We start from the raw sequence: 25,741 nt of genomic DNA on the forward strand, positions 1-25,741 counted from the left end.
GCCTCCCGGGTTCACGCCATTCTCCTGCCTCAGCCTCCCGAGTAGCTGGGACTACAGGCGCCCGCCACCTCGCCCGGCTAATTTTTTTTTTTATTTTTTAGTAGAGACGGGGTTTCACCGTGTTAGCCAGGATGGTCTCGATCTCCTGACCTCGTGATCCGCCCGTCTCGGCCTCCCAAAGTGCTGGGATTACAGGCTTGAGCCACCGCGCCCGGCCAATCTACTGATTTTTTAAATTAGCTTTGTTATTATCTGGTATGACAAAATACTGCAGGCTGATTAAAAATTTTCTGCCCACACTTGGAATCAGCCACTTCTCCGAAGAAATCCTGGTTTCTTTTAGCAGGAAATGGTCCATAAATACCATAATGTATGTGCTAGTGATATGTATTACTGCCGGACTGGTCAAAGTGATACTCCCACCAATTAAAATTCAGGAATAGAGAGTATTTACTTACTTTTCCTCTATTTCATGCAATTTAATTAGAATCATTGTTCTTAATAACCTCAATTCAGATTTGTCTGACGTTTCCTCATTTTAGATACAGGTTATACATTTTAAGCAGAAATACCATTACAGCAATGATGTTGTATCCTTCTCAGTGCATCTCATTAGGAGGCACATGGCATTGTTTTATCTATTATTGGCCTAAAGAAAAAAACAAATGAACAAACAAATAACAGGCCAGGAGCGGTGGCTCATGCCTGTAATACCAGTACTTCGGGAGGCCAAGGAGGGCAGATCACGAAGTTGGGAGTTCAAGACCAGCCTGACCAACATGGAGAAACCCCATCTCTACTAAAAATACAAAATTAGCCGGGTGTGGTGGCACATGCCTGTAATCCCATACCCGGGAGGCTGAGGCGGGAGAATTGCTTGAACCCAGGAGGTGGAGGTTGCGGTGAGCCGAGATTGTGCCACTGCACTCCAGCTTGGTGACAGAGCGAGACTCCGTCTCAAAAAGGAAAAAAAGTCCTAACAAAAGGCTGCTCTGTGTAGAAAAAGACCAAGAAAATGGCACCTAAGTGAGACAAAACTTGTAGATAAGAATTGCTCTACTCAGCCAAGCGCAGTGGCTCGAGCCTATAATCCCAGCACTTTGGGAGGCCGAGGCAGGCCGATCACTTGAGGTCAGGAGTTTGAGACCAGCCTGACCAACATGGGAAAACCCTTCTCTACTAAAAATACAAAATTAGCCAGGTATGGTGGCACGTACCTGTAATTCCAGCTACTCGGGAGGCTGAGGCAGGAGAATTTCTTGAACCTGGGAGGCAGAAGTTGCAGTGGACTGAGATCGCACCATTGCACTCCAGCCTGGGTGAAGAAGTGAGACTCTGTCTCAAAAAAAAAAAAAAAAAAAAAAAAAAAAGATCTACTCTAACCAAAAAGCACAGGAAAAAAAAAAAAGAAAGAACTCAAAACACCTGACGCCACACATGCACCTAGGAAAGGCTGAGTAGGGAACCTAGACTTCTACTCTCACTAGGCTGTAACAAGATACTCTCACCTCCCTGCCAGGATGGTTTCAGGAAGACTGAAGGGAGCCAGGACTATCACACTACAGATGGAATTACGTAGGGCCCCTGGACTCATGTGGGGAATCTGGATTTCCATCCCCATATGCAGCAGTAAAAAGGTACTTGTTTAACTACCTGCTGGGCCAGTGTCAGAGCAGGCATTGTAAAGTCAGGATCTTCACCACTATCCTGCCTAACAGGGCCAGCCCTGCCTCTGTGGTGTATGTGGAAGGCAAATGGAAACCATTAACGAGGCACCCCTGGCTCTTATTGGGGTATAAGAGAGGTATAAAAAGGTGACTAATAGGGAGCCAGAACTCCTCATTCACACCTAACTGTGAGAAGGAGCACTTCCGCCCAGGTGTCAGTGGAGGGTGAGTGGGAAATCTGGATTCTCACCCCCTATGTGGCACAGCAAAATGGCACACTTGCCAGGGACCATGCCAGGGTGGTATCAGAAAGCCAGCTAAAACAGGTTTAAATAAGATCTACAATCTCAAAATAGATAAAATTGCACATTTCAATGGAAATTCAATAATCGTAACCAGGAAAATCTCAAAAAGATAAGAGCATGAAGATGACAATGATGTCAGAATTATTTGATAAATACACAAAGCAGACATCATAAAAATGCCTGAACAATCACACACTTGAAACAAATGAGATACAATATCTCAACAAAGAATTAGTCCAGACAAGAAATCAGAAGACATGCAAAATAACCAAACAGAGAATATGGAATTGAAAATATAACTAAAATAAGCTCAAATGGAGGGACAAAGAGTGGAAACAGGTGACAGAGGAATCGGTGAACTGCAATACAGAACAATACGAGTTACCCAATCTGAACAACAGAGAGATAGATAGTACACTGAAAAAAATAACATGAAAAGAATGAGGAACTGTGAGAATGTAACACAAGATTAACATTCATGCCCTTGAAATCCTGGAAGGAGAGGAAAAAGAAGACAGAGCTGAAAAAGTACTTAAGGAAGCCTGGATAACATGGTGATACCCTGTCTCTATAAAACATACAGAAGTTAGCCAGGCCTGGTGGTGCGTTCCTGTAGTCCCAGCTACTCAGGAAGCTGAGGTGGGAGGATCGGTTAAACCCAGGAGGTCGAGGCTGCAGTGAGCTGTGATCATGCCACTGCACTCCAGACTGGGTGACAGGGCAAGACAACCCCTCTCCCCTACCACAAAGGACTTAAAGTAGTAATTGCTGGAAACTCACCAAATTTGGCAAAAGACAGATTCAAGAAGCTGAGTGAATTTAAACAAGATAACTCTTCCCATCCCCAAAATGTAACACCACAACACATCATCCCCAACTTGCGAAAATTAAAGACAAGGTCAGGTGCAGTGGCTCACACCCGTAATCTCAGCACTTTGGGAGGTCGAGGCAGGCAGATCACCTGAGGTCAGTAGTTCGAGACCAGCTTGGCCAATAGGGTGAAACCCTGTCTCTACTAAAAATACCAAAATTAGCCAGGTGTAGTGGCATGCACCTGTAATCCCAGCTACCTGGGAGGCTGAGACAGGAGAATCGCTTGAAACTGGGAGGCAGAGGTTGTAGTGAGCCGAGATCACATCATTGCACTCCAGCCTGGGCAACAACAGTGAAACTCCATCTCAAAAATAAAAATAAAAAAATAAATCAAAGAAAATTAAAGACAAAAAAGAAAAATGTTGAAAGTAGCAAGAGAGGCCGGGCGCGGTGGCTCAAGCCTGTAATCCCAGCACTTTGGGAGGCCGAGGCGGGTGGATCACGAGGTCAGGAGATCGAGACTATCCTGGCTAACATGGTGAAACCCCGTCTCTACTAAAAATACAAAAAACTAGCCGGGCGTGGTGGTGGGTGCCTGTAGTCTCAGCTACTTGGGAGGCTGAGGCGGGAGAATGGCGTGAACCCGGGAGGCGGAGCTTGCAGGGAGGCGGAGCTTGCAGTGAGCCGAGATCACGCCACTGCACTCCAGCCTGGGAGCACAGCGAGACTCCGTCTCAAAAAAAAAAAAAAAAGAGAAAGTAGCAAGAGAGAAATACCATATTTTTAGAGGAAAAAAATTTTAAATAGCAGATTTCTTATGAGAAACTATGAAGACTGGCCGGGCGCAGTGGCTCAAGCCTGTAATCCCAGCACTTTGGGAGGCCGAGATGGGCGGATCGCGAGGTCAGGAGATCGAGACCATCCTGGCTAACACGGTGAAACTCCTCTCTACTAAAAAATACAAAAAACTAGCCGGGCGAGGTGGCGGGCGCCTGTAGTCCCAGCTACTCGGGAGGCTGAGGCAGGAGAATGGCATAAACCCGGGAGGCGGAGCTTGCAGTGAGCTGAGATCCGGCCACTGCACCCCAGCCTGGGCGACAGAGCAAGGCTCCATCTCAAAAAAAAAAAAAAAGAGAAACTATGAAGACCAAAAATAAGTGATATTTTTCAAGTGCTAAAAGGAAGAACTCTCAATCCCAAATCCTATTTTCAGCAAATATATTCAAGAATGAAAGAAACCTACATTATTAATCATTAGGGAAATGTAAATCAAAATATCAATGAGATACTTGACACCCACAAAAAAGGCTATAATTCAAAAAAATTTTTATTTTTTTAATTTAATTTAATTTTTTTTTTTTGAGACGGAGTCTGGCTCTGTCACCCGGGCTGGAGTGCAGTGGACGGATCTCAGCTCACTGCAAGCTCCGCCTCCCGGGTTTACGCCATTCTCCTGTCTCAGCCTCCCGAGTAGCTGGGACTACAGGCGCCTGCCACCTCGCCCAGCTAGTTTTTTGTATTTTTTTTAGTAGAGACGGGCTTTCACCGTGTTAGCCAGGATGGTCTCGATCTCCTGACCTCGTGATCCGCCCGCCTCGGCCTCCCAAAGTGCTGGGATTACAGGCTTGAGCCACCGCGCCCGGCCCAAAAAAATTTTTAAAGGAAAATAAGTGATGGGAAGAATATGGAGAAATTTGAACTTTTGGCCGGGCATGGTGGCTCAAGCCTGTAATCCCAGCACTTTGGGAGGCCGAGACGGGCAGATCACGAGGTCAGGAGATCGAGACCATCCTGGCTAACGCGGTGAAACCCCGTCTCTACTAAAAAATACAAAAAAACTAGCTGGGCGAGGTGGCGGGCGCCTATAGTCCCAGCTACTCGGGAGGCTGAGGCAGGAGAATGACGTAAACCCGGGAGGCGGAGCTTGTAGTGAGCTGAGATCCGACCACTGCACTCCAGCCTGGGCGATAGAGCGGGACTCCGTCTCGGAAAAAAAAAAAAAAAAAAAAAGAAAAAGAAAAAAAAAAAGATATTTGAACTTTTTTTGTTTGTTTGGAGATGGAGTCTCACTCTGTCACTCAGACTGGAGTGCAGTGGCACAATCACGGCTCACTGCAACCTCTGCCTCCCAGGTTCAAGCTATTCCCCTTCCTCAGACTCCCAAGTAGCTGGGATTACAGGACCCCAGCACCATGCCCAGCTAATTTTTTTTGTTGAGATGAAGTCTTGCTTTTTCTCCCAGGCTGGAGTGCAGTGGCACGATCTCTGCTCACTGCAATCTCCGCCTGCCTGGTTCAAACAATTGTCCCGCTTCAGCCTCCTGAGTAGCTGGGATTACAGGCACGCACCACTAAGCCTGCTAATTACTGTATTTTTAGTAGATACGGGGTTTCACCATGTTGGCCAGGCTGGTCTTGAACTTCTGCCCTCAATTGATCGGACCGCCTCAGCCTCCGAAAGCACTGGGATTACAGGCATGAGCCACCACACCTGGCCTGAGAAATCTGAACCTTTTTCCATTGCCATTGTGAATATAAAATGGTGAAGCCACTGTGGAAAACAGAATGATGATTGTTAAAAAAAAATTAAATACAGCAGGGCGCGGTGGCTTACACCTGTAATCTCAGCACTATGGGAGGCCGAGGTGGGTGGATCACCTGAGGTCAGGTGTTCGAGACCAGCCTGACCAACATGGAGAAACCCTGTCTCTACTAAAAATACAAAATTAGCTAGGCATAGTGGTGCATGCCTGTAATCCCAGCTACTCACGAGACTGAGGTGGGAGAATCGCTTGAACCCATGAGGCAGAGGTTGTGGTGAGCCAAGATCATCCCATTGTACTCCAGCCTGGGCAACAAGAGTGAAACTATCTCAAAAAACAAAAAAACTGAAATACAGACAGTTTCATAAGAAACTATTTAGTCAGTTTTTCATGCAAAGAATGTTAAAACTGAAAGTTATGAGCATGATTATGGAAAGATGCTCAATGATTATTATACAAATACTTTTGTGAATTGTTTATGTATCCTACAATGGAAGTTTTCTTAGATAACAAAACATCTTTAAATAATCTCTGGGTTCATGATTGTATTTTCTTTTTGAGACGGAGTCTCACTCTCTTGCCCAGGCAGGAGTGTAATGGCATCATCTTGGCCCACTGCAACCTCCACCTACTGGGTTCAAGTGATTCTCCTGCCTCAAGCCCCCGAGTAGCTGGGATTACAGGCATGCGCCACACACCTGGCTAACTTTTGTATTTTTAGTAGAGAGGGGGTTTCACCATGTTGGCCAGGCTGGTCTCAAACTCCTGGTCTTAGGTGATCCGCCGACCTCAGCCTCCCAAAGTGCTGGGATTACAGGTGTGAGCCACCATGCCCGGACTCAAAGTTTCGAAGTTTGGCCATTTATAAAACTGCCCATTAATACATCATACTTTCTAGTTCTTCATATCCAAGAGCTATAAAACATGAATATATGTAGTATGTTTGAAAATAAAGTGGACATTGGATACAATGTTCTACTGAAACACTACATGGCTATTTCATGATAATCAGTAAATCAGGAGACAGGGCAGCACACGTAGTGATACTACAGATACTTTTTATTTTTTGTGGTAGCCACTTAAATGTCTGGAAACGCAAAATCAAAGGGGAGTACAATGTTCCAGAGAATGTGACTCACATGTTCCCCAAATCTTTGGTGGGTTGATGCTAGGACAAACATCCAGTTAGGCCATCTTCTCCACCTAGAAAAACAAGGTAGGCTTGCATCTTTGGTCATGAGTACAATTCTTCCATTAGTCACCACTGTTAGCATATACTACTATATAACTCCCCTATAAATTCACAATGACAACATCCTTTGGTTCTCACAGTTCTGATTATAAGTCCTATAATTACCTGTTTTAGTTACCTTAATAGGTTTATCCCATGTATAGTCTTTAAAAAATCTTTATGCATATATAAATTAAGGCTAAATTTAATGACGTCTGTCTAGTCATTATAGACAAGGCATTTTATATATATACACACATACACACAACGTGTTTTCTGTATGCTACTATCAAGTCTAAATTTTTATGCTTTTGTCTCATCACCCTGTTCATTTTTTGCTATGAAATTATCAGAAAACTAAGGATTGACAACAATGGTTCAATTTACTACTGATTGGCAATGGCTGTCCCTTTCTAACAGGCTAGAGGGTCTGTTTAATATATTTAAAGTCAAATATTTGAACCATGAACCATCTTCTTGTTTATGCAGATATGGTTTACAGTTCGAAATCTTTTAAAAAATAATTGTCAGGCTGGGCACAGTGGCTCACGCCTGTAATCCCAACACTTTGGGAGGCCGAGGCAGATGGATCACAAGGTCAGGAGTTCGAGACCAGCCTGGCACACATAGTGAAACCCGGTCTTTACTAAAAATACAAAAATTAGCTGGGTGTGGTGGCACGCACCTGTAGTACCAGCTACTCGGGAGGCTGAGGCAGGAGAATCATCTGAACCCAGGAGGCGGAGGTTGCACTGAGTTGAGACCACGCCATTGCACTCCAGCCTGGGCGATAGAGACTCCGTTTCAAAATAATAAATAAATAAATATCAATTTCTACTGAATTTTATTACAATGACTTCATGAATGTAGTAAATATTGGTTGTAAGTAATCCTTCCCAGGAAGGACCTGCAATAATGCTTTTCAAGTTGCCACTGAGCTTACTCTTCTCGCCAAAAGGATACTGTGGAAGTCACTGTCTTAGCAGATTTCCAATTCTCAAACATAAAAATCTCTAGTCACTTATTTGGGATTTTCAGAGACTTACATTTCCTATGACATAGATTAAGGTATAAAAGGCTTGTGTTGTAGCCAGGTGCGGTGGGTCATCCTGTAATCCCAGCACTTTGGGAGGCCGAGGCAGGAGGATCATGAGGTCAGGAGTTCCAGACCAGCCTGACCAACATGGTGAAACCCCGTCTCTACTAAAAATATAAAAATTAGCTGGGCATAGTGGCATACGCCTGTAATCCCAGCTACTCAGGAGGCTGAGGCAGGAGAAGTGCTTGAACCCAGGAGGCAGAGGTTGCAGTGAGCCAAGATTGCGCCACTGCACTCCAGCCTGGGCAACAGAGCGAGAATCTGTTTCAAAAAAAAAAAAAAAAAAGAAAGAAAGAAAGAAAGAAAGAAAAAAAGACTCTGATACTCTCAAATCCTCCTCACCTATTTCCCTTCTCAATGTCCCTTTCTTTTGTATGAATTCTAATTCCTTGATATTAAATAAGGTGTAATAAGCTATGGCTAAAGTACCCCTAAAATCATGACAACTAGAGGATTTCCCTCCCATATGAATTGCTTGTTTTGCATTTAAGCATTGAGAGACAGCTAAAGGCTGTCTACATTTACTGCATTCACATGTCCATGATCTATTAATAGCCTTTCCACAATTATAAAATCGCAAGGTTTCTTTTTAGTAGAAATTCTCCAGTCTGAATGACCAAAAAAAAAAAAAAAAAAAACCTCGTATACACCCTTGGAATGAATAATTCCAGTCCCAGGTATAAATTCAACAGAAATACATACACACAAACACACATGACATAAACAAGAATATTTACAGCAGCAATTTTATTATTACACAAAAGTATAAAAATACAAATATCCATCAATAGGATAAATACGAATATATTCTTAAAATGGAATAATATGCAAAATGAAAATACACTACTGCCACATGCAATAATGTACAGATCTTAAAAACACTGAGTGAAATAAGCAAGACATAAAAGAATTCATGATGTCTGATAAAATATATATATATATAAAATTGTAAACATGCAAAAACTACGTTTTGATGTTATAGGGTATGGAAGTGGTAACTCTTAGGTAAGTAACAACTAACTGCTTTTTATTACAGAGTGCAACGAGGAATATAGTTCATAAATATTTTCTCTTATGGAGATTAATGCTTATAATCATTCCGTATCTTGTCTCTGCATGTGTTATATAAGTATTTTTTAAAAATAAACTATTTGAGTCAGTAGGAAGAGCAGTTGCTTCATAGCTGATAGAGTTCAATAATAATGATCACACCCATTTTATATTCTAGTAAACAGTAGACAGTTATTCAGTATGGTACTTTAATAATTATTAGACTTGTGATTTAAAATTACATTAACATGTTTCAGCATGCTTTTCTTTTTAAAACTAAAGGTTTACAATAGCTTGTAAAGAATTCATATAAGAAACCACATCATTTATTGCATTTCAATGTTTTCTCCCTTGTGAGTTCTTTGATGGACAATGAGGTTTCTCTTATAACTGAAAGACTTACCACATTCATTACAAACATAGGGTTTCTCACCTGTGTGAGTTCTCTGATGTACAATAAGATTTGTCTTCTGGCGGAAGCACTTTCCACATTCACTACATTTATATGGTTTCTCTCCCGTATGAGTTCTTTGATGATGAATGAGATATGACTTCCTGCTAAAGGCTTTCCCACACTGAGGACATTCATAGGATTTCTGGCCTGTATGTATTTTCTGATGTACAGTGAGGGTTGCTTTCTGGCGAAAGGACTTCCCACATTCATTACAAATATAGGGTTTCTCTCCCGTATGAATTCTCTGATGTAGATTGAGATTTGTCTTTTGACTGAATGATTTACCACATTCATTACATTCATATGGTTTCTCTCCTGTGTGAGTTCGGTGATGATCAATGAGGTATGACTTCATTCTAAAGGCCTTCCCACAGTGAGGACATTCGTAAGATTTCTCCCCTGTATGTGTTCTCTGATGTGCCACAAGGGTTGTCTTCTGGCGGAAGGACTTTCCACATTCACTACAAATATAGGGTTTCTCCTCATTATGGGTTTTCTCATGAAGAGCAAGGGTTGTCTTCTGGGAGAAGGATTTCCCACATTCATTACAAATGTAGGGCTTTTCCCCTGTATGAGTTCTCTGGTGTACAGTAAGATTTGCCTTCTGGTGAAAGGACTTCCCACATTCTTTACAAATATAGGGTTTCTCACCTGTATGAATTCTCTGATGTAGAGAGAGTGTGGTCTTCTGGCGGAAGGACTTCCCACAGTCATTACACTCATATGGTTTCTCTCCCGTGTGAGTTCTCTGATGACGAATGAGGTGTGACTTCAATCTGAAGGCATTCCTACATTGCAGACATTCATATGATTTCTCCCCTGTGTGTGTTCTCTGATGATCAGTGAGGGCTGTCTTTAGGCGGAAGGACTTACCACATTCATTGCAAACAAAGGGTTTCTCACCTGTGTGAGTCCTCTGATGATCAATGAGATATGATTTCCTTCTAAATGCATTTCCACATTGATGACATTGATAGGGTTTTTCTTCTGAGTGAATTCCCTGATGCAGAATCAATACTGATTTCCTGCAGAAGGATTTACCACATTCACTGCATGTATGTTTTTTTTCAATATTGGTTGCTCTTCTCTTTTTATTATATACAGATGGGTTTTCTCCTCTGTAAGGTCTATTATGTGTCATCAGGCCTCCCCTTTTAAGGAATGATTTTTCACAGTCATTATATCCAAATGACTGTGCTGGAGTTTCTGTTTTCTGATACTGCATAAGAACTTCATTATGACTGAAAGCCCTGTCACTTTGATTATGGGATTTGACTTCAGGATGAGTAGTCTCTTGTTTAGTACTCAGGAGTGATTTCCCATATCCATTATACTCACTAAGTCTCTTTCTTGCAGGATTTAGATTACTGATGATTAATTCTGAAACATTTTTCAAAATCCTTCCATGAGTATCATATTCAGGAGGTAGATTTTTTGAATTAACAGGGCTTTTGCCTAGAGTAAATGTCTTTTCATATATTTTACTTTTCTCCTTCACGAGTTTTTTGTGGTTGATGCTTACAACTGATCTAGAATACTTCTCTTGGTGTTCCTTGAATTTTACTAAAAAGTCTTCAGCTTTCCAGTTTTCTTCTAGAAAAAAATATAATTTGTGAATCTTCACACATTTGCTATGCAAAGGAATTTTACTAGGGTCTAGCATATGGCACAAAAAGAGACCCAGGACAAATGACCACTGGCCTGGCGGGGGTGCGGGGAGGGGAACCTAAACAAAAACTGCTTCAGAGTGGAAAAGGATGAAGATGTAAAGAATAAGCATTAATACCTTCTGCATTTTGCACTAGAACCTAGAGAAAGTGAAACCAACCAAGAAGTCAAAGAATGGTAGAAGGGGGTTGATGGTTAGGTAAGCGTTCAGAAAAAATGAAGTGAACCTATCAAAAGCATTAAAATGTAAGTAGAGTGGACAAGAAAAATTAGTAAAAATCTTTGTTTAGTGATAATACTAGAAGAAAGGTTACTTCTGGAGGACACAGATCACCTATAATTTTTTTTTTTTTTTTGAGACAGAGTCTCACTTTGTCGCCCAGGCTGGAGTGCAGTGGCATGATCTCAGCTCACCGCAACCTCTGCCTCCCAGGTTCAAGTGATTCTCCTGCCTCAGCCTCCTGAGTAGCTGGGATTACAGGCACATGCCACCACGCCTAGCTAATTTTTTGTATTTTTAGTAGAGACGGGGGTTTCACCAGGCCGGCCAGGCTGGTCTTGAACTCCTGACCTCTTGATCTGCCCGCCTCGGCCTCCCAAAGTGCTGGGATTACAGGTATGAGCCACTGTGCCTGGCCAATCACCAATACTTTTATACACACATCCCTAGATGACTGTGGTAAAACACATACAGCTGTTGAACCCACCTCCTCTATGCAGTTGTCATTGATTAATTTAGTTTTTAAATTATCAATTCATTTTCTAGTATTTAGCAAAACAATCCTATAGTCTATGCTCTATCCTCTACGTAGGTAGGAATTATTTTCTCTTATGAAGGGAAAATTAGTAAAATACTTCCAATAGCAACTTTAAAACAGATCAGACTATATTCAATTGCTGTATTCAGACAGCTGCTAAATCACTTTCAGAATTGTTCAATAACAAAGCTCTCATGATTAGTCCTCTTTTCAGTTACTGACTCACTTTTTCAGGTTTAAGGAAAGACTGGCTTACATCCTTCCCCAATGCAGTAACATTCCTTTATTCCAGCTTTTCAGATGGTAGATTAGAATACTAATTTCATATGGTAGATTAAACAATCTGGTCCTAGATCATACATTAACTTTAACCTTCATTTCTCTTATAAAAGTATAGCTATTTCTAACTTTACTTACCTTGCAATCATCTAATATCTAATGAAGCAATGTTAAAGCTATGCTCAAAAACCTATTTCTTCATTGAGTCCAAAAACTCCAATACTAACATATACAAGGAATTTCTCCTATAAACAAAACTATACTGTCTAGATTCATTTTTTATATTCTCACAAGTTTTCAGGGTTGTCCACATACCTGACAGATGTCACCTGTTTATAACAGGTAGTTTTTGCCTCAGTCAGGCCTGATACTTACTGCCCTATATATACCTTATTTATTCCTAATAACACACTTGTGTACACGTTCTTTTTTTTTTTATTTTATTTATTTATTTTTTTGAGACGGAGTCTCGCTCTGTCACCCAGGCTGGAGTGCAGTGACTGGATCTCAGCTCACTGCAAGCTCTGCCTCCCGGGTTCACGCCATTCTCCTGCCTCAGCCTCCCAAGTAGCTGGCACTACAGGCGCCCGCCACCATGCCCGGCTAGTTTTTCGTATTTTTTTAGTAGAGATCGGGTTTCACCGTGTTAGCCAGGATGGTCTCGATCTCCTGACCTCGTGATCCACCCGTCTCGGCCTCCCAAAGTGCTGGGATTACAGGCTTGAGCCACCGCGCCCGGCCACATTCTTTTAATTAATTAGCTTGCCTTCCAGGTTTACTTCCATTTATCTTCAGAGAATCTTCAAAGAAATCATATCATTCCACGATCTCATAAACCCTTCATATATTTCCCCCACCATTTTAAACTCTATTTCTTTTTTTTTGAGACGGAGTCTCGCTCTGTCGACCAGGCTAGAGTGCCGCGCCTGGCCTTAAGCTCTGTTTCTTTAAAATTTTCTAGAAAATATAATTATTGTCTAGAAAAATTATGTTAACAACTCTTTTAACAATCTTACACTTTGACATAAATATTTCATGAAAAATGCAGACTTGATAGTGATCCTTTGTCATAGAAATACTTTTTTGGTGATCTTTAAACTCTTTTGGGCTGGGCACAGTGGCTCATGCCTGTAATCCCAGCACTTTGACAGGCCGAGGCTGGCAGATCACCTGAGGTCAGGAGTTCCAGACCAGCCTGGCCAACATGGTGAAACTGTCCCTAATAAAAATACAAAAAAAGCTGGCCAGTCATGGTGGCATGCGCCTGTAGTCCCAGCTACTCTGGAGGCTGAGTCAGGAGCATCAATTGAACCTGGGAGGTGGAGTTTACAGTGAGCCGAGATCACACCACTGCACTCCAGCCTGGACGACAGAGCGAGACTCTGTCTTAAAAAAAAAAAAAAAATTCTTTTGAGTTTACATGATCACTGCATAATCATAGTTAGGTGATGTCTGGCAGAATGCAACCACTTCAAGCACAATCTATAGGGACACAGCATGAGTAGGTACATCTAAAAAGAACTTGCTAGTATATGCTTTCTGAATGGATGAAAAGATATCTCCCTTACATAGCTCCATAAGCAATTAACGCAGCAACTACTGAACACCTAACATGTTAAATAATACCACAGTAAAGAAGTTTCAGAAGGGATCTTATCTTTTAGGAAAAGAATCCTTAAGAATGCTTGATTCCCTCAAAAAAATGAAGATTCAAAAGGGATTTTATTTTTGAGGGAAAGAATCCTGAAGCATCCTTAAAAATCTTTAAGCATAAACAATTAGGAAAGAAATTATACGACTGTATTCAAGAATTGTGCATGTTTGTGTTATAGTCAGTAGTTAGCACAGGAATTCAGAAAAAAAGTAAGGTACATATGATGTGCAGTAATCAAGGAAGAGTTCACAGAGAAATCTTGAGACTTAGAAGATATATAGTATAGGCTGGGCACGGTGGCTCACACCTGTAATCCCAGCACTTTGGGAGACCAAGGCAGGTGGATCACAAGGTCAGGAGATCAAGACCATCCCGGCTAACACGGTGAAACCCCGTCTCTACTAAAAAATACAAAAAATTAGCCGGGCGTGGTGGCGGGCGCCTGTAGTCCCAGCTACTCCGGAGGCTGAGGCAGGAGAATGGCATGAACCAGGAAGGCAGAGCGTGCAGTGAGCCAAGATCAAGCCACTGCACTCCAGCCTGGGCAACAGAGTGAGACTCTGTCAAAAAAAAAAAAAAAAAAAAAAAAAAAGACATATAATATAAAGGGAGAACACAACACAATGAAAAGTATCTATGTGATAACAAACCCTACATTCATGAACAACAATTAGGAGACTAGATCATGTGGAAATTATCAAGAATTTTCTCCAAGAGAAAGTTGAAAAGACCAGATGAGGGCTTATTGTGGCAGTTCCTGAAAGAAATTTCAATTTCATATAATAAATGATAAAAAATAGGGAAAAACTGATGGGATACTTTGTGAGGAAAGTAACAATAAACATTGAATGAATCCAGACAAAACTTATCACAAAGACAAATGGTAATTCCAGTAATAAATACATGAAATAAGATAGTTGTCATTTTGTATGATGTCAGTGAGAAATGAGAATATGGGAGAATGTCAATATATTTCACAAGCTGATAACCATATCACAAATTGCAAAGAGATGATAAGAGAAACAGAAAAACCAAGTTGACTTTGTAGTAGAAACAAAATTATTTTGAAGGGGTTGGGCACCTATAATCCCAGTACTTTGGGAGGCCAAGGCAGGCAGATGATCTGAGGTCAGGAGTTCAAGACCAGCCTGACCAACAGGGAGAAACCCCATCTCTATTAAAAATATAAAATTAGCCGGGCATGGTGGCACATGCCTGTAATCCCAGCTACTAGGGAGGCTGAGGCAAGAGAATTGCTTGAACCTGGGAGCCGGGGGCTCCAGTGAGTGAAGATCACCCCATTGCACTCCAGCCTGGGCAACAAGAGCGAAACTCCATCTCAAATAAATAATAATGATAATAATAAAATAAAAATAATAATAATGAATTAAATAACGGGAGGACAGGCATGGTGGCTCATGCCTGTAATTGGAGCACTTTGGGAGGCCGGGCACAGTGGCTCATGCCTGTAATCTGAATACTTTGAGAGGTCGAGGCGGGTGGATCACCTGAGGTCAGGAGTTCGAGACCAGCCTGGCCAACATGGCGAAACCCCATCTCTACTAAAAATACAAAAATTAGCCGGGCGTGATGGTGGGCACCTGTAATCCCAGCTACTCCGGAGGCGGAGGCAGGAAAATCACTTGAACCCAGGAGGTGGAGTTTGCAGTGAGCCGAGATCGCACCACTGTACTCCAGCCTGGGCGACAGAGCAGGACTCCATCTCAAAAATAATAAATAAATATGGCTGGGCGCGGTGGCTCATGCCTGTAATCCCAGCACTTTGGGAGGTCAAGGCGGGCGGATCACGAGGTCAGGAGATTGAGACCATCCTGGCTAACACAGTGAAACTCCGTCTCTACTAAACATACAAAAAATTAGCTGGGCGTGGTGGCTGGCGCCTGTAGTCCCAGCTACTCGGGAGGCTGAGGCAGGAGAATGGCGTGAACCCGGGAGGCGGAGGTTGCAGTGAGCTGAGATTGCACCACTGCACTCCAGCCTGGCCGACAGAGCAAGACTCCGTCTCAAAAAATAATAATAATAATAAATAACAAATAAATAAATAAATAAATGGGAAAAATGTTAAAAGCTGAAAAAGCCAGTGATTTTCATTTCTGACACATTGTCAGAAAATAGGTGAGATGATAAGACTATAGTACGCCTGATGAACTGGAGTGAAGGTAGGAGAAATGTGCTTTGTATATTGACGTCAGTGCCATCTACACATAAAATAAAGAGTGTCAGTCTGAGAATGGATGGAATCATTATAATTGAAAGGTAGATCATGGGAGGGCATATGAGAGAAATGAGACCAAGTGTCCAGTGAAACAATAAACATATATTTTAAAAAATAAAATCTGTTGTGACTATTATGTGCCAAGCATTTTTCAGGTGATATGGCCACAGTGGTGAAGAAAAGAGGCCAAGTTGTAAATAAGCATTCAAGGAATTAGGATAAGAATTAGTGTTATGTCACTTAAATGAAGGATTGATTGCAGGAATGATGAAAAGCCATGTAAAATGAACCAGAAAGGTTTAATGGAAGAAAATGGCAACTTCGACTTTATCAACCTGGGTCGTGTTAAGTGACTTCTAAAATTAACAGCTAAATTTGTAGTGAGAAGGGGAACTTAGCACAGAAAATAAAGCCGAGGTGGTATGAAGGAAAGGAAATGTTAAGTAAGGAGAGGACCACTAACCAATAATTTTCTCTCTTTTTAAAGACAGACTGAAGAAAGCCTGAAAGAAATCTATTATAATGGTGCCAGGTGCAGTGGCTCAAGTCTGTAATCCCAGCACTCTGGGAAGCCGAGCTGGGCAGATCACAAGCTCAGGAGTTTGAGACCAGCCTGGCCAGTATGGTGAAACCCCACGTCTACTAAAAATACAAAAAAGTTAGCTGGGCCTGTTGGTGCACGCCTGTAATCCCAGCTACTTAGGAGGTCAAGGCAGAAGAATTGCTTGAACCCGGGAGGCAGAGGTTGCAGTGAGCTGAGATCACACCACTGCACTCCAGCCTGGGCAACAGAGTAAGATTCCGTCTCAAAAACAAAAACAAAAAACAACCAAAAATAAATAAATACATAAAGCTTTCCTGATGAAATCTATCACAATGGCAAGGTAAGAACTGAGAATGCTGGAAAAAGAGACACAAGTCAATAAAAAAGATCTAAAAGAAAGAAGGCTTATGGTACACTCAGAGTGGCAGTTATTTTTGATAATATGAAGCAAACTAGGAACGAATGTATTTGGGAAAAGTGATATATATATATGTGTGTGTGTGTGTGTGTGTGTGTGTGTGTGTGTTTTTGAATTGGAGTCTTGCTGTATTGCCCAGGCTGGAGTGCAGTGGCACGATCTTGGCTCACTGGAACCTCTGCCTACTGTGTTTAAGCGATTCTCCGATCTCAGCCTCCCAAGTGGCTGGGATTACAGGCATGTGCCACCACACCCAGCTAATTTTTGTATTTTTAGTAGAGACAGAGTTTCACTATGTTGGCCAGGTTGGTTTCAAACTCCCGACCTCAGGTGATCCACCTGCCTCAGCCTCGCGAAGTGCTAGGATTACAGGTGTGAGCCACCATGCCCAGTAGAAAGAGTGATATTTAAAAGTCTGGTTCTGTTTTTGTTTTTGAGACAGGGTCTTGGCTCTGTAGCCCAGGCTAGCGTGTAGTGGCGTAATTCTAGCTCACTGTAACCTTGAACCCTTGGGCTCAAGTGATTCTGCTACCTCAACCTTCTAAGTAGCTGGAACCACAGGTGTATGCCACCATTCCTGGCTTTTCTTTTTTTTTTTTTTTTTTTGAGACAGGATCTTGCTCTGTCTCCAGGTTGGAGCAGTATAATCATGGCTGACCACAGACTTGACCTCCTGGGCTCAAGTGATCCTCCCACCTTAGCTTCCTGAGTAGCTGGGACTAAAGGTGCACAACACCATGCCCAGCTAACTTTTTTTTTTTTTTGGTAAAGATGGGGTTTTGCCATGATTCCCAGGCTGGTCGCAAACTCCTGGGCTCAAGGGATCTGCCCATCTTGGCCTCCCAAAGTGCTGGGACGACCGGTATGAGCCACCACACCCAACCTTGGCTAAGTTTTTATTTTTGTCTTTTTGTAGTGATGGGGTCTTGCTATGCTGTCCAGGATGGCTTTGAACTCGTGGCCTGAAACTCTTACCTTGGCCTCCCAAAGTGTAGATTATAGGCGTGAAGGTTTTCAGAGGTCAGGAGCCTTTAAAAAGATACTCCTGAAACATTTCAAAGGTATCACCCACCATTTGACCTCTTTAAATTTACATTCTGCTAGGTCTGCCTAGGAGCCAGAAACTCACCCAAGCAGGTATGACCTGAAAATGATGTCCATGGCTCTTCTCCTCGTTCTAACTTGAGGATCACATCAGGTTTGGTCATGTGACACCCTGATAAGGGAAAAAAAGGCTTACGTTCATTGGGGTATAATACTGTTGGAAAATGAGGAAGGGTGCATGTTCAGTACTGCAAATTAAGATACCCATTTGTGTATCAATCTAGGTAGCACCTTGCACTGGGCAAGTGAAGACACAATCATTCATTCTGTTAACCAAAAGGAATTCATCACTTTTTATTCCTGAAATTCAAGATTATACATACTTTAGGCACTTTGAGAGGAAGTACATGCTACTGAAAATTTCAGAGAATTTTTCTTACCCACAGAGATGAGGTGGCAATAGTTTTCCAACATCACATCCATATATAGAGTCTTCTGAGCATGATCCAGGTGCTGCCACTCCTCCTGAGTGAAGTCCACAGTCACATCATTGAATGACACTGATCCCTAGAATGGAAGGAACTGTAATCAGAACAGGTGGACTTGGCTGGGTACAGTGGCTCACGCCTGTAATCCCAACACTTTGGGAGGCCGAGGTGTGTGGATCACTTGAGGTCAGGAGTTAAAGACCACCCTGGCCAAGATGATGAAACCCCATGTCTACTAAGAATACAAGGCCGGGTGCGGTGGCTCAAGCCTGTAATCCCAGCACTTTGGGAGGCCGAGACGGGTGGATCACGAGGTCAGGAGATCGAGACCATCGTGGCTAACACAGTGAAACCCCGTCTCTACTAAAAAGTACAAAAAACTAGTCGGGCGAGGTGGCGGGCGCCTGTAGTCCCAGCTACTCGGGAAGCTGAGGCAGGAGAATGGCGTAAGCCCAGGAGGCGGAGCTTGCAGTGAGCTGAGATCCGGCCACTGCACTCCAGCCTGGGCGACAGAGCGAGACTTTGTCTCAAAAAGAAAAAAAAAAAAAAAGAATACAAAAAATTAGCTAGGCATAGTGGCGCGCACCTGTAATCCCAGTTACATGGGAGGCTGAGGCAGGAGAATAGCTTGAAACCAGGAGGCGGAGGTTGCAGTGAGCCCAGATCATGCCACTGCATTCCAGCCTGGGTGACAGAGCAAGACTCCGTCAAAAAAAAAAAAAAAAAAAAAAAGGAAAGAACAGGTGGACTGGATATTGGGAACTACTTTTGACCCTGCTTCCTTGTGGCATTCATATGAATCCTTGTATAGAAAGACTACAATTTTCCCTGTTTTATGATTTATATTGAATGGGAAACAAAAATCAAGGTAAAAATACCCATCAGTTAATTTTTAAACAACACATTCTAAGAATATTTACTGTGAAGTCACTTAATGCTGAAAACTGTATTTATTTATGGAAGTGCCAAGACAAACACCGTTTCTGCTCAGAAGTTACCAGAGGCATTTAACACATACTTGCAAGAAAATGTAAGTCAACACAAACCTGCAAGAAGGTACAACAAAGAAATATGTACAAGATACAGCATGTATCACAAAGGTAGAACAATTTCTCAGGCTTCACTAATGAGGTAAATGCTTCCCCATTTAACATGAGTATGTTATACATGAAGAAAATGGTTTGTATGTGCTTGGTGAGATTTTTCAGCATGCAGCAATAACAGAGTAAAACAGTAAGGGAAACAGTCCCTCAGATAATAATTATAAAATGTGCACATGCCATACAATAAACTAATAGAAGGCACTGGAAAGCAACCAAAGCAGGCAGAAATGGGAAAAGAGCTTATCCTTGAAGGACAGCAACTGCAATGTACAATAACTGCTAATTTTGTGGCTTTTTTTGCATCATGGTACCTGAAACCCCACAGCTCTCATGGCATAAAACCACCACTTACTTCCTCAAAGGTGATGGAGGACAGAAACGAGAGCCTGAGGCCGGGCGCGGTGGCTCATCTGAGGTCAGGAGTTTGAGACCAGCCTAGCCAACATGGTGAAACCCTGTCTCTACTAAAAATACAAAACTTAGCTGGCTGTGGTGGTGGGCGCCTGTAATCCTAGCTAATTGGGAGGCTGAGGTAGTAGAATTGCTTGAACCCGGGAGACGGAGGTTGCAGTGAGCCGAGGTTGTGACCCCTGCACTCCAGTCTGGGGGACAGAGAGAGACATTGTTACAAAAAAAAAAAAAAAGAATAAAAAAGAAACGAGAGCTGGAAATTTAGGCTAATTCTGGAAGCGAGGGAACTGCAGAAAGGATGAAAATGAAAATCTGAGCATAAACTCTGCCACAACTCCTGGTTGATAAAATATGCATGTGTTGGAGAGATCACAGAGGGCTTAGCAAAAAGCAGACAAAACTACAACAGAAAAGAATCTTGAAAAATAAAAGTGCACCTAGTAACATTCTAAAGCTTCTGCTTCTTGACTGATGGTATTCTACAACCTGCTCACAGCCCAAGAAGAATAAAACTGGAGGCTTACTGGATTAAGGTGTCACAGCTTGCACTGACAAAGCAGCAGGAAGTGTAGAGGATAAAACTTGAAAAAGAGAAATGCAGGATGTAAGCCCCCAAATCTAAACACTCACCAATTCCTTGACTGAGAGAAAAGTACATGAACACAAGGGAGAACCTATCTGCTTTCAGGAGGTTAGGGTAAAAGGCAGCAGCTAGAAGCTTGAAGAACCAGGAGGATATATCAGCTGCTTTATACTGAGCAGGGAGACAAAGTTTGATGTTTGATTACAAGCAAGCTAATTATCTACTACTACTAAACATGCAATTAAATTACTAAACATGCAAATAAAACAAAACAAAACAAAAAGGAGTGGGGGAATAAGACCTATAGTCACCAAAAGACAATCACAGAAACTAACTCCTAGTGAGCCCTGATGTCAGATTTTGCAAAAAAACAAAAACAAAAACAAAAAAAACAAAGTCTACAAAGTAGCTGTTCTAAATGTATTCAAAGAAATAACTGAAATAAAAAATTAACTAGATAAGCTCAATAGCAGAGCAGAAATACGGAATCAGTATCCGTGTAAATTAATCAAGAGAAAGTAAGTAATCTGAACAGAAAGAAAAAAGAATCATGAAAAATGAACAGACTCACAAAGATCTGTGGGTCATATTCAAAAATCCAACATGGATATAATTTGAGTCCCAGAATGGGGAGAGAAAAAGAAAGGGCATAAATAAATTTTATGGAAATAATGGCCTAACACATCCAAATTTGGCAAGAACTTTTAACTTACATATTCAAAGAGTTTAACCCTAAAAGGATAAACAACAAAGAAAACCACACTTAGCCAAATCCTAATTAAACTGCTACATAGCCAAGAATTCCACATGCAGCAAACTATATATTCAAAATGAAGGCAACATCAAAATATTTTCAGATGAAACCTAGAGAATTCATCACCAGCAGGACTACACCATCAAAAATGCTAATAGGCCGGGCATGGTGGCTTACTTCTGTAATCTGGGCACTTTGCGGGGCTGAAGTAGGAAGACTGCTTGAAGCTAGGAGTTTGAGATCACTCTGGGCAACAAAGTAAGACCTCCATCTCTGGGGTGGGGGAAGGCGGGGGAGTGGGGCCTATAGGAAATTCTTCAGGCTTAAGGTAAAAATAACACTAAGGTCTTTAAGAAGGTATGAAGAAAATAAGAAAAATTTTAAGAGTATAAATATTCATTTCCTTTCTTCTTTACAAGATACAACTATTTCAAGCAGCAGTCAGGGAATGTCTCTGCTATTTTAGCACGAAAGCAACCATAGATAATATGTAAATAAATGAGCAAAGATGTATTTCAATAAAACTTAGTTATGGACACTAATGTTTAAATTTCATGAAGTTTTAGTGTGTCAGAAATATTTTTTCTTGTAAATGTTTTCAAACGTTTCAAATGCAAAGACAATTCTTAGCTCACAATCTGTACAAAATAGGTTTGAAATAGGCTGGATTTGGCCTGTGGACTATAGAACCTTGACTTAAAATAAATATTCCAATACCATTTATTACAAACATAAATATCATATACATGGCAAACAAAAAAGTAAAAGACAGGTATTAATAAATGAAACTATAATGTGGCAAGATTGATGTATTTTTACCATAACTAATTTAACATTAACCCTAAGAAAATCCTGATAAGTTGAAGATCCATACTGTAATCCTAGGGCAATCACGCAAAAAATGCAAATGCATAACTAAAAAGGTAACAGAGGAATGAAAATGAATCATTAAAACGTACGTGACTGACAAAAAATACAACAGAATGTAGGAATAGATAAGCAAAAACAGGTTAGGCGGAATTTAAATGCATATTACCAAGTGAATGAAGCCACTCTGAAAAGGCTACATGGTATATAGCCTTCCAGATTCTAACCATATGGCATTTTGGAAAAGGCAACATTTTGGAGAGAGTAAAAAGATCAGTGGTTTCCAAGGGGTAGCAGGGAGGGAGGGATAAACAGGCAGAGAGCAAAGAGGATTTTCAGGGCAGTGAAACCATTTTGTAAGATAATATAATGGTGAATATATGCCATTACATATTTGTCAAAACCCACAATAGCAATATCAACAGTGAACCCTAATGTAAACTATGAATTTTGGGTGACAATAACGTGTTAATGTAGCTCCAGCGTTTGTACAAATGGACTTCTCTGGTGCCAGATACTGACAGTGAGAGATACTGTGTGTGTGCAGGGAATAAGTATATAGGATCTTTCTGTTTTTCTGTTCAGTTTTGACATGAACTTAAAACTGCTCTAAAAAATAGGCCTGTAATCCCAGCATTTTAGGAGGCCGAGGCTGGCGGATGACCTGAGCCCAGGCGTTTGAGACTAGCCTGACCAACATAGCAAAACCCTGTCTCTACCAAAAATACAAAAATTAGCTGAGTGTGGTGGTGCACACCTATAGTCCCAGCTACTAGGGAGGCTGAGGCAGAAGTTGCAGTGAGCTGAGATGGCACCACTGTATTCCAGCCTGGGGACAGAACAAGATTCTATCTCAAAAAAAAAAAAAAAAAAAACTGAAATGCAAAACCAAACAGGTTAGGCAATCATAAAACAAATAGCAAAAATGACTGCCCTAAATCCAACTATACCTTTACTTGTATTCAATGTAAATGGACTAAACACTCCAATGAGAAGGCAGAGATTATCAGTGTCTATGAAAGCAAGATTCAAATAGGCTGCGTGTGGTGGCTCACAGCTGTAATCCCGACAGTTTGGGAGGCCAAGGTGGGAGGATCACTTCAGCCCAGGAGTTCATAAGCAGCCTGGGTAACATAGTGAGACCCTGTGTCTACAAAAAATAAAAAAAAAATTACCCAGGCGCTGGGCGTGGTGGCCTACCCCTGTAATCCCAGCACTTTGGGAGGACAAGGCAGTCACATCACTTGAGGTCAGGAGTTCAAGACCAGCCTGGCCAACATGGTGAAACCCCCATGTCTACTAAAAATACAAAATTTAGCTGGAAGTGGAGATGCATGCCCATAGTCCCAGCTACTCCGGAGGCTGAGGCACAAAAATCGCTTCAACTCAGGAGGCAGAGGCTGCAGTGAGCCAGGATTGTGCCACTTCACTCCAGCCTGGGCGAAAGAGGGAGACTCTGACTCCCAAAAAAAAGTAAAAAAAAAAAAAAAAATTAGCTAGGTATGGTGGCACATGCCTGTGGTCCTAGCTACTTGGGAGGCTGAGATAGGAGGATTACTTGAGCCTAGGAGGTCAAGGCTGCAGTGAGCATTGACTGCACCACTGCACTCCAGCCTGGGCAACAGAGTAAGACCCTGTCTCAGAAAAAAAAAAAAAAAGACTTGGCTGGGCGTGGTGGCTCATGCCTGTAATCACAGCACTTTGAGAGGCTGAGGCAGGTGGATCACAAGGTCAGGAGATCGAGACCATCCTGGCTAACATGGTGAAACCCCATCTCTACTAAAAATACAAAAAAACAAAAATTAGCCGGGCGTGGTGGCAGGTGCCTGTAGTCCCAGCTGCTTGGGAGGCTGAGGCAGGAGAATGGTGTGAACCCAGGAGGTGGAGCTTGCAGTGAGCTGAGATTGCGCCACTGCACTCCAGCCTGGGCAACAGAGCGAGACTCCGTCTCAAAAAAAAAAAAAAAGACTCAAATATATTCATTCTGTCTACAAGAGACTTATTTTAAAAAAACAAAGATACAAATAGGCTGAAAGCAAAAGGATGAAAAAAGATAGAGAAACACTAACCACTAAAAAGACATACAAATACAAGCTGAAGTGGCTACAGAAATATCAGACAAAACAGATTTCAACTAGAGGAGTGTTACTACTAGCCACAAAGAAGGACATTTCATAGTAATAAAGAACAAATACATCTGGAAGATGTTACAGTCATAAATGTATAGTCACCTAATTAAATAGTTCCAAAATACATTAAGCAAAACTTGACAAAAGTAAAATGAGATTTTTTAAAGTCCAAAATCATAGGTGATGTTAATATTTGTCAGCAACTGAAAGAAACAAACCAAAGGGGGTAAATCTGTAAATAGCCAGAATATGTAAAGAATACTATCAACCATCTAAACCCATTTGACATTTATAGAAAAGCACTTTCAGTAATTTTACAATACATACCCTTCTCAAGAGCAAATAGACTACTCACCAAGGTGGAACCTAAACAAGTCTCAATAGAGTAAAGACAAATTCATATGGAATATGTTCTCTGACAACAGTGAAAGTAAATTAAATCTCAATAAAAATAAGATGTCTAGATAAGCCCCAAATGTTTGGAAACTAAACAATATACTTCTAAGTAACTATTAATAATTCGGGGTCAAAGGATAATCAAAAAGGAAATTTTCAGAAAATATTTCCAACTAAATAAAAACATCAAAATTTGCAGATGCAAGCTGAGAGAGACTTACAAATTTAAATTTAATACAAAAAGCGTGAATCATAAAATTTTAAAAACATTGAATTTCATAAAATGAAAAATTTCAGCTCTGAAAAACACCATTAAGAAAATAAAAAAATCAAGTCACAGACTGAAAGAAGATATTCATAGTCCTTTTATATGACAAAAGAATTGTATCCAGAAAATATGTGGAGCTATTAGAACTCTCATGCATTTGATCATGGGAAAATAAAACAACACAACCGCTTTGAGTTCACAGTTTCTGATAAAGTTAAACAAACACTTTCCACATAACCCACAGATTCCACACCTGGGTATTTACTCAAAAGAAATAAAGGTGACTGGATAAACAAATTGTAGTATATTCGCGCAATGGAAAAATACTCAGCAATACAGGGATGTACTGACATACAGAGTATGAGTGACTTTCAAAAACATTACCTGCGTTAAGTAAGCCAACCTCCCAAAAAGCTATATAGTCTATGATTCCATTTTTATGAAATTCCAGAAGCAAAACTATAGTGACAGAGGCAGATACATGACCACTGAAGCTGGAGCTGGCAGTGGAGCAACTAATTGTATGGCGCATGAGGCAACTTCTGGAGTAATGAAAATTCTGTAATCTTGATTGTTGTGGTGATTATGTAGAGCTATACACTTCCGAGCTTCATTAACTATATGCTTAAAATGAGTATTTATTAAGTTGATTAAAAAATACAAACTCTGCTTTAGAGAATGGCAAAGTAGCTTTTATTTGACTATGTTACTGAAAATGACAATGTTAATCCTGGATAAAATATAAAAATAACTATCTGAAGGCACTGCAAAGTGTCTCAAACAGACAGACTGGAGTGGGGGGGGTCTACACTTGGAAGAACAGAAGAGCAATGGGACAATTAGCAATTTATATTACTTGTGGCCTGGGGGCAGGTCCCTTGTAGACACCATGTGTGGCAAATGCAATTCAGGTGGGAACCCATGGCCTGCCTTACTTGAAGAAGCAAAGGACAGAACTCAGGGCAACAACAACAGCTGGA

The 25,741-nt window shown here is 41.3% G+C and overlaps 2 protein-coding genes across 11 annotated transcripts in view; one reads left to right on the forward strand and one right to left on the reverse strand.

Moving 5' to 3' along the window:
• Positions 1-25,741, forward strand: part of LOC112612992 (zinc finger protein 461) — a 121,332-nt gene that overhangs the window by 27,191 nt on the left and 68,400 nt on the right. The window lies entirely within an intron of this gene.
• Positions 6,376-25,741, reverse strand: part of ZNF567 (zinc finger protein 567) — a 30,251-nt gene continuing 10,885 nt past the window's right edge. For 4 of the 9 annotated variants that reach the window (XM_025368085.1, XM_025368079.1, XM_025368084.1 and 1 more), the window contains 3 exons: positions 18,203-18,329; positions 17,848-17,934; positions 8,378-10,754 (listed from right to left, as the gene is read on the reverse strand). In XM_025368085.1, the coding sequence (XP_025223870.1) occupies positions 9,034-10,754; positions 17,848-17,934; positions 18,203-18,245 (1,851 nt within the window). In that variant the 5' untranslated portion in view covers positions 18,246-18,329 and the 3' untranslated portion in view covers positions 8,378-9,033. Of the gene's footprint in view, positions 6,531-8,176; positions 10,755-17,847; positions 17,935-18,202; positions 18,330-25,741 lie in introns of those variants that run through there. The other 5 variants (XM_025368078.1, XM_025368087.1, XM_025368081.1 and 2 more) reach the window with 3 other exon arrangements.

Source organism: Theropithecus gelada, chromosome 19 (assembly GCF_003255815.1).
Source record: "Theropithecus gelada isolate Dixy chromosome 19, Tgel_1.0, whole genome shotgun sequence".
NCBI lineage: Eukaryota > Metazoa > Chordata > Mammalia > Primates > Cercopithecidae > Theropithecus > Theropithecus gelada.